The following is a 9,931-nucleotide window of genomic DNA, read 5'->3' as shown; positions in this document are numbered from 1 at the left end:
GGAGGGTTTGCTGATATACATCCATATGGTCGAAGCATTTCGTCCCTAGGCAACCAATTGTCCTCCCAAATCTTTGTGCTTTGACCATTGCCAATACGCTTTATCAAGCCTTGCTTCATCACATCTCTTCCTTTCAGGATAGCCGCCATATTTGACTCGGATGGTTACCTATAGTCGCCTCCAATATAGTGGTGTTTGGATAGTAAATGCTTCGAAGCAGCCGAGCACTTAGAGATTCAGGTTGTTGTAAGATACGCGAGGCCTGTTTCGCCAACATTGCCATATTGAAAAGCTCGAAGTCCTTAAAACCCAAACCCCACATAGATTTCGGTTGGGTCATCTCCTTCCACGAAACCCAATGCAGTTTGTGGTGCCCGTCCTTGCTGCCCCACCAAAACTTCCTTATGAGCATGTTAAGATGCTTACATAGGCCTCTTGAGAGTTTAAAACAAGACATAGAATACACAGCCACTGCTTGAGCCACTGCTTTAACCAATACCTCCTTTCCTGCCGTGGACATTGTGCTCTCAATCCAACCCTAAATTTTACTCCAAAGCCGGTCCTTTAGGTATTTGAAGGCACCACTTTTTGAAGCATCAATGTCCGAAGGCATTCCCAAATATCAGTCAGTAGATAAGAACTTCGCGTTGTCGTGCATGACGCACAGTGACGGAGGACAGTCCACGAACTTTGGAGGCCTTTTGAAAAAACGAACTTTGGAGTCACCCACGCTAGGTCGTGGGCTAGCCCACCTAAATCACGGGCCGAACCGTTCAAACGACAAAAGCAAGCTCGTTTCGCTAAAAAAAAAAGGCAAAAGCGAGCTCGTGAAAAGAGAAAGATCGAAGAGGCACCCAGAAAAAAAAACGTTCGCGTGCGACAGCGCGGCGAACCCTAGAGAAGTAGAGAACGACTGCAGTGGCGGCGCGTGCATCGCACGTAGCGAGGGCGATCCGGTGCCGTAAGGCGAGGCGAAAGGAAGGTCGTGGAGGGTGCCCGCCAAAGGAGGACCAAGGGTTGTTGCCAAGGGGGGACGCCGGACCGAGTCGCCGGCGAACTTAGGCAGCGGCAAGCCCAGACGGAAGACAGTGAGTTCCCTCTTGCGCCTTTTTCCAGTTCCCCCGTCTTACGTTTTTCTTTCAGTTGTTCGTTCCAAAATAGGTGCCGAGCTCACCTAAATTGTACTTCTAGGAAATGTGATCTGATTTTTAACTATTATTACATTCAGTGAGCAAGCGAGGCCGCACTACTGGTCTGGTGGCACGAACCACCGTGGTGGACTCTGCATTGCTTGAGTTCACAGTAAACTACGAGCAAACCAAGCACTTAGCCATCGGCAAGTCCGTCCACTCCGACTACATCTCCGCCGGTGGGCACGACTGGAAGATACATTGCTACCCGCGTGGGTGGGTGAAGGCCAACAATGGCAAGTATCTCTCTATCTACCTCTACTGCAGGGAACCCGTAACTACTGTCAGGGCCATATTCAAGGCCAATGTGATGGGCAGGCATGGCAAACCATCTCCGATAGCAGCAACGTCATCAGTTTTTGTGTATAGTAGCAAGGACGACATACTATGGCATGGGTGGTCTAGGTTCGTCAAGCGAGTAGATTTGGAGGCAAAATGTGTGATTGAAGGCCGAGTCACATTCCTCTGCCACATCTTGGTTATGCGTGACGACCCAATCCCCGTGCCACCCCCAAAAATAGGAAGTCATCTTAACAGCCTAATCAATGGAATGGACATGGACGGGACAGATGTGTCATTCACCACCAATGGTGAGACATTCCATGCGCATCGAGCAGTGCTTGCTGCCCGTTCTCCGGTTTTCAGAGCCAAGTTCTTCGGCCCGGAGGCTGGGGCCACATCTTCAAACATCGTCTTGGACGACATCGAGCCCGCGACGTTCAAAGTTTTGCTTAAGTTCATGTACACCGATGCCTTGCCTGGAGATGACAGGGTTGGGCGCTCTCCACCGATTGAGACGTTTCATCATCTGCTTGCCGCGGCGGACAAGTACGCACTGCATAGGTTGAAGCTTATCTGCGCCCGAAAGTTAGGGGAGAATGTGTCACTAGATTCCATTGCAACTACTCTAGATTTGGCAGAGACGAACAGCTGCCTGGAGTTGAAGACAAAGTGCATTGACTTATTAGCAGCTGACAAAGATTTCAACAAGGTTGTGTTAACTGAAAGTTTTGTGCTCTTGGGCCAAAAATTTCCGGCGCTTATTGCTGAGTTGAGAGAGAGGGTTGAGGCATAACATGGAGAATTTTTCATGCCTAGACATCGAAGTACTTGTATGGGGGAAAACCTTATATGATGAAAATCGTACTGGTTGATTCATATTGTAATTGATATGATTATATTGGTACCCTGTTGTGCCTGCTGCACTTTTTTATAATGGTACTGCTTTGTTCATTTTATAATAGAAAATGAATGATACTCTGGTACCCTGATGTGCCCGATGCACCTTTTCATACATGGAATTGTACAATTACCTAGTGCAATTGGTTTCCCTGTAGAAAAAGTGACACCTTATGTGAGTCTTAGCATTTGATTTTGTTGCGTTATCGGTGTATGATATCATCATCTCAAGACAGTGCATCAACTGACAAAGTTCGTATCCCCATTTCTCTATTAAAAAGAGAAAGCAGTACTGTATGGTATCATTAGGTTGTATATATCTCTGACTCTGATCCTTTTCCTGATGAGTTCTGGGTAGTATTTAGCAAGATAAATTCAGATAAAAAATACTATATTTTTATAAACTGAAATGCTAAAAACATAACATCAGATTTTTAAGAATGGCAAATCGAACTTTTTTATTGCAAATTGCGTGTCATGGGCATGGCAATTCGCTTTAGCAAGCATGGCAAATCCTGACAAAAAAGCTGAACATGACAGGATTTGCCGTGCTTGCCGAAGGGAATTACCAGATTCGCGGCACATAATTTGCCAGAAAAATGTTTGATTTGCCATGTTTAAAAGTCTTATACCAGATTTCTAACGCGGTTTTATAAAAAGAGTGCACAACTTGGGAACTTGTATGAGTGAAAAGAACTGAACTTTCTACTCTACTTTCTTCTCTCAAAAGAAAATTGAACTCCTTTTTTCCTCTTTCAGGGCCATTCGCAAAGCGCCACTGCAATGACATTCAATTTTCAAATTACATTACAAAAACATCAATTGCCAAAGTACCAATGCAAAAATGTGGCAATTATGAAAGTGCAATAGCTGCGAACATGTGTAGAAGGTTAATTTTACCATTCTGCCCAGAGTCCACGGGTTTAAGCATTGTCAGATGAATATATTTTTTTCTTCAAGAAAGACGGAGTAAATTTGGAAATTCAAAAGACGCATTTCCTAGTATCATATACTTTTGGAACAATCCAATATGATAATTGGTGGGAGGAACAGTGGACTGCAATTTTTTTGAGTAACACAATATTTAAAGCTGATGTTGCACACCCTCTCTATTTTCTGCAGCATACAAGCAAACACATCTTTTATTCCAAAATATGCGGGGGTGCGGCTTCTTACTGTAATGTTCACTAGTTTACTAACTAGCAAACACTCCATAAGAGTAATCATGGGTGTGCTTAAAACTTAACAACATTAGTAGTTCCTTTGTTTTCTTTCTTTCCTACCTGCCTGCTTGCTTGTAGTGGATGCAGACATGTGGTGGGCTAAATATGATTGGGCTTGAACAAACAATATGGTCCATTGTACACATTTTGCATTAAAAAATTGAAACTAGTGTAAAAAATACAGTAGACTCCAAAATGTGCACTAGATACTAGTTTAAAATCCAAGTAGGAACTAATGCAAAATGCATCCGACTCTAAAAGATACATTAAAAACTAGTTTGAAAGTACAGGTTAAACTAATATAAAATAAGAGTCTAAAAAGTGCACTAGAACTAGTGTAAAATGCAGTAGAAATTAGTGCGCAATTGCATTAAAAATAGTGCAAAATATGGTAGAATAAAAACAGTTCAGTAAACATAAGGGTAAAAGCACAGTAATGCATATAAACTATGAAAAATGTATGTGCTAGAGAATGAAGCTGTCTTTTTTTTGCGGGAAGAGAATGAAGCTGTCAAACATATCAAATCAGTATCTAGTTTTGAAGCACGAGTAGAATCAAAGTCAGTGGTGAAAACATAATTAGACATGGGAGGCCCAATTTTAGAGCAGTGACGTTTTGCAAATTCTGGAATTGTTTTTAAATTGTTAATATCGTGTATTTTGAAAGATCTGGCACGGGAGGACGTTAGGACAGGAAACCCCCAAAAAGGATATACACGCACACGCAAAAACACACAATATTTACTCAAATGTTCTTTGATTTGCAAGATTCTCAAATCGTGGGAATAGGAAAAAGGTAGGATTGCTAGGTCATGCTCCTTCCAATTGTACAGGATTTAGGTTTATTTCAATTTGTTTGTTTGCATCATAAAAAAAAGATTATTTCGGAGAGGTTGGAGTGAATGTTAAATATCCTACAAAATGTGGAATAGAGGATTTCTTAATTAGTAAAATGTCCATAGGATTGAATCCTATGAATCAAACAGTAAACATAGGGAAAAAATTGTAAGAATTTCAATCCGTCGAAGTTCCTACGTGTTAACACACGAACATGTCACCGTGTACCTTCGACGCCGGGGGTGATGCACTGCAGCTCATGTCGAAGAAGACCCGACCGGAAACGCGGTACGCAAGCAATCCGGTGGGCGCTTTTGTAGACCCGAAACCCCACACACCCGGGAGGGACCCCGCCAGGGCGCGTGGCGGCTATGGGCTGCCCTAGGATGACCTGATCGCCCCTAGGGCCTCGAGGTTCGCCGCCCTGCAACTACAAGAATGAACGAAGAATGAGGAAGAAGAAAACAAGGGAGAAGATAAAAGTAACACTATTAGAGAAAAGCTTATACACAGAGACTTATCACTAGCGCTTGTTAAATCAAAGCGCTATTAGCAGTAGCGTTGGACAAAACAACACGCTACTACTACAAAAATAGCAGTAGCGCTTCTCCATAAAACGTGTTGCTACTATGACGACCAGAATCGTTGCTGCCAGGCTTGGTATAGTAGCAGCGCGCTTCTACAAACCGCGCTACTGCTAAAAAATAGTGGCAGCGCGTTTTAAGGTGGCAGTGCTGCAACTAACAAAAGGAAAAGAAAAGAAAAAAGAAAGGAAAAAGGAGAAGGAAAATTAAAGAAAAAGAAAAAATGAAAGCAATAGCAGCAACACGTTTTTACAAAAGCGATATAGCTACTTTAGCTATAGCGCATTTTCCCAACACGCGCTATAGCTAACTTATCCATAGCAGAAGCGTGTTCCTGCTAAAAGCGCCATACGTAAGTAACTTAGCTATAGTGCGTGTTGTGTAAAAGCGCTACTACTAAGTTTGACTTGCCGCTTCCCGGGCGTCCCTTCTTCCCCCAATTCCGCATTCTTCTCGCCAGACCCCAACCTCTCCCTCGCCGCCCCTGCTCCCTCGTCACCCTGCCTCCGTCGCCGCCAGGGCCGCCACCGGAGCCACACGCCATCGCCTCCACCGGAGCCGCGCGTTCGCGGAGCCACCCTCGTCCAGAGCCGTCACCGGAGCCCCTGCTCCCTCGTCCCCCTGCCACCCTCATCCACTCCTCGCCGCCCCTGCTCCTCGTCGTCCCTCCTCTCTGTAAGCCCCACCCCTCCCTCTAGGATTAATTAACTTAGGTGAATTTAGTTCATTAGGTTAACTAAGTGAACTAGCTAGGTTAATTTAGGTAAACTAACTAGGTTAGGTAACTAAGTGAACTAGCTAGGTTAATTTGGTTTACTAACTAGGTTAATTAGATGTTTGGTTAACTAATTTGGTTAACTAACTAGGTTAGGTAACTAAGTGGATGTTAATTAGGTTAGGGCAGTAGTGGTACTGTAAATTAGATGTTTTTTAGTTAGGGAAGTAGGTTAGGTAACTAAGTAGATGTTAATTTGGTTAGCTAACTAGGTTAGGTAACTAAGTAGATGTTAATTAGGTTAGGGTAGTAGTGGTACTAGATGTTAATTAGATGTTTTTTAGTTAGGGAACTAGGGTTTTACTAGGTTAATTAGGTGAAGTTAAATGAATGACTAAATAAATGAAATTAGTAGCTTAAGTTGTTGTAGATGCTTAAGTACTAGGGAAGTAGGGTTTAACTAGATGTTAATTAGGGTAGTAGGGTTTAGTTTAGAGAAAAAATTCAGTATAAAAATATAAATTTCTAGAATGTGTTGTGCATGTTTATGCTAGGAGATTTGTGTAGATTTTCTTGAAGTGTCAAACACTAGGAGATGCAAATTTGAAGTGGTCATGTTATATACAAATTCCTCAATAGTGTTTGCTCATGTTTATCTACTATTGTGCCCAAATGGCCTTTTGTTGTTTCCCGGGAATGAAGCCGAGTGGCCTATGTTTTGCCAGAATGTTGATTTATTTCCGTTCCGGCAAATTTCAGGTGCTCGATTTGTCCACTTTTTAGCAAAGGTCATGCCAAAATTTTCCATGAATTTTGGCATGACTTGTGCTACAAACTAGGACATATCGGGTGCCCGGGATTTGCCGCACGGGGAAGGAATCAACGTTCCTGCAAACATAGGCCTTTTTTTATTTTTATGTCATTATTCATTTTATTAGGTCTAGAATTAATTGACTAGATTTAATCATAGGAAATATGGCTAGCAACGATGAAGGACAGGGTTCTGGTGATTGCGACGACGCCTACCTGGCGGCGGATGATTTTTTGAGCCTTGTCGATGATCAACGATTGTTGTTGCTGGGCCCACATGTCACATCCGAGATCAACATCGAGACCAGCGTCGAGACTGACGTTGAGAACCAGACCGGCACCGATACTAGCAAAGCCGGTATAGAACCAAAACCGAAGAGGAGATGTCGATGCCCAAACCAGCTCAGCACTACTAGAGTGGTGGTCACGGAGGTGGACGACAGCAATTTGAGCCAAAAGAGCCTGTGGAAGCACGGTCGTGCTACTGCAACCAAATAGGATGCATCGTGCGGACAACCGCCACCATCAATGATGAGAAACTAGGGAAGATAGAAAATATGAGGCCCTCCCTCCTAACAAAGATGCACCAGGTATTCTTGTTCTCGGGCCGGGATGAAAAGAAATATACCGATCCAGATAAAGACCCGGCAATCAAGAAGATAAACAAATGTGCCATGAGCAAGTTTAGCGACGCGTTGGCCGCCTGGAAAGTAAGGGTGAAAGCAAGGATCATCGACAAAAAGGGACCCTACTCTGAGATTGTAAAGGATAATTCGATAATTACGGAAGAGCAGTTTGAAATATTCAAGGCGGCTTGCGATGCCGAAGCTGCCAAAGAAAAGTCGAAGTACATGAAGGGGCTTCAAGAGAGGAACATGGGGTGCCACCACCTTGGAAGTTGTGGTTACGTGGGGAAGAGGTCCATATGGGCCAAGGAGGACACGGAACACGAAAGTCTGGGTATCCCAGACCCCTTGGCAGAGTTCACCGTCCCGCAGGAGCGTGACGTCCTCAGGGCTTGGTATCATTGGGATCTAGTGAAGAAGGTTTTCGAGACGAACGTGGTCATGATGAAGTTCATGAGACTGCTGGTAATTTTAATTTCTGATCAATTCGACTGCATGTTTAGTCAAATTTGTAAACGCTCCTTGTTCCTTTTGCAGAGAGAGCAACACAAGATTGCAGCCGAAAGCGACTCGCAGTCTGAGGCATTGGCGAGGACCAAGTGGGACACCACATTCAACCGGGCCTTGAACATATTGAAATGACTCCCGGTGGACACTCGATCGTCGTATGGATGCGTGCACGACGTCGGAGACGGCGCCACATGGAAGAAGTACTACCGTGAGACCACCGAGGAGAGAAAGGAAAGACGAAGGTTAACTGAAGAAAACATAGACAAGAAGGTTGAGATTGCGGTTGAGAAGAAATCAGCTGAGACAGTCAAAGCAGCGGTAGCTGCCGCGAAACTGGAGATGACAGTGATACATCTCCAACGTATCTATATTTTTTATTGTTCCATGCTATTATATTATCTGTTTTGGATGTTTAATGGGCTTTAATATGCTCTTTTATATTATTTTTGGGACTAACCTATTAACCGGAGGCCCAGTGTAAGTTTTTTTGACTATTTTAGAGTTTCACAAAAAAGGAATAGCAAACGGAGTCCAAACGGAATGAAACCTTCGCGATGATCTTTCTTGGACCCAAAATCAATCCAGAAGACTTGGAGTCGAAGTCCGGAACTCCACGAGGCGGCCACAAGGCAGGAGGACGCGCCCCCACCCTCGTGGGCCCCTCGTAGCTCCATCGACGTACTTCTTTCGCCTATATATACTCTTATACCCTAGATCGATCGCAGAGAGCCATGAAGCCACTTTTCCAACACCGGAACCTTCTGTACCCGCGAGATCCCATCTTGGGGCCTCTTCTGGCGATCTGCCACAGGGGGAATCGGTCACGGAGGGCTTCTACATCAACACCATTGCCTCTCCGATGAGGCATGAGTAGTTTACCATAGACCTTTGGGTCCATAGTTATTAGCTAGATGGCTTCTTCTCTCTCTCTTTGATTCTCAATACAAAGTTCTCCTTGATGTTCTTGGAGATCTATTCGATGTAATACTCTTTTGCGGTGTGTTTGCTGAGATCCGATGAATTGTGGGTTTTGAACAAGATTATGTATGAATATTATTTGGTTCTTCTCTGAATTCTTATATGCATGATTTGATATCTTTGCAAGTCTCTTCGAATTATCGGTTTAGTTTGGCCTACTAGATTGATCTTTCTTGCAAGGGGAGAAGTGCTTAGCTTTGGGTTCAATCTTGCGATGTCCTTTCCCAGTGACAGTAGGGGCAGCAAGGCACGCATTGTATTGTTGCCATCGAGGATAAAAAGACGGGACTTATATCATATTGCTTGAGTTTATCGCTCTACATCATGTCATCTTGCTTAATGTGTTACTCTGTTCTTATGAACTTAATACTCTAGATGCATGCTGGATAGCGGTCGATGTGTGGAGTAATAGTAGTAGCTGCAGAATCGTTTCGATCTACTTGACATGGACTTGATTCCTATATTCATGATCATTGCCTTAGATATCTTCATAACTATGTGCTTTTCTATCAATTGCTCGGCAGTAATTTGTTCACCCACCGTAATACATGCTATCTTGAGAGAAGCCACTAGTGAAACCTATGGCCCCGGGTCTCTTTCTTATTATATCGCATCTCTTTTATTTACATCGCATCTCGTTTACTATTTTGCAATCTTTACTTTCCAATCTATACAACAAAAATACCAAAAATATTTACTTTACTATCTTTATTAGATCTCACTTTTGCGAGTGACCGTGAAGGGTTTGACAACCCCTTTATCGCGTTGGTTGCAAGGTTCTTGATTGTTTGTGCAGGTACTAGGTGACTTGTGCGTTGTCTCCTACTGGATTGATACCTTGGTTCTCAAAACGGAGGGAAATACTTACACTACTTTGCTGCATCACCCTTTCCTCTTCTAGGGAAAACCAACGCATGCTCAAGAGGTAGCAAGAAGGATTTATGGCGCCGTTGCCGGGGAGATCTATGCCAAGTCAAGACATACCAAGTACCCATCATAAACTCTTCTCCCTCGCATTACATTATTTGCCATTCGCCTCTCGTTTTCCTCTCCCCCACTTCTCAAACGATTTTCGAAAACCTTCGCCTTTTCTTCGCCTCTCTTCCGTTTGTCTTTTTCGTTTGCCCTTATGTCTTACTTGGATTGTTTGCTCGTTTGCTTGGTATAATTGTGTGTTCATTGCAAATCAGAACCAAAACTTATGGGTCCTCATTCACTTGCTAATCTTTTTAAGAGATCCAATTATGTCGAACCAATTGCTAGTGAGTTGAGTGCTCTA

At 43.5% G+C, this 9,931-nt stretch overlaps 1 protein-coding gene across 1 annotated transcript; it reads left to right on the top strand.

Moving 5' to 3' along the window:
- Nucleotides 1–849: 849 nt before the first annotated feature.
- Nucleotides 850–2,306, top strand: LOC123154462 (BTB/POZ and MATH domain-containing protein 1-like). The gene is made up of 2 exons (XM_044573192.1): nucleotides 850–1,088; nucleotides 1,229–2,306. Coding segments are annotated over exons 1-2 (1,038 nt in total). The 5' UTR covers nucleotides 850–1,087; the 3' UTR covers nucleotides 2,266–2,306.
- Nucleotides 2,307–9,931: the final 7,625 nt, after the last annotated feature.

The sequence above is a fragment of the Triticum aestivum genome, chromosome 7A (assembly GCF_018294505.1).
Source record: "Triticum aestivum cultivar Chinese Spring chromosome 7A, IWGSC CS RefSeq v2.1, whole genome shotgun sequence".
NCBI lineage: Eukaryota > Viridiplantae > Streptophyta > Magnoliopsida > Poales > Poaceae > Triticum > Triticum aestivum.
The sequence above is the reverse complement of the archived record's forward strand: the minus strand, read 5'-3'. Positions and strand labels throughout refer to the sequence as shown.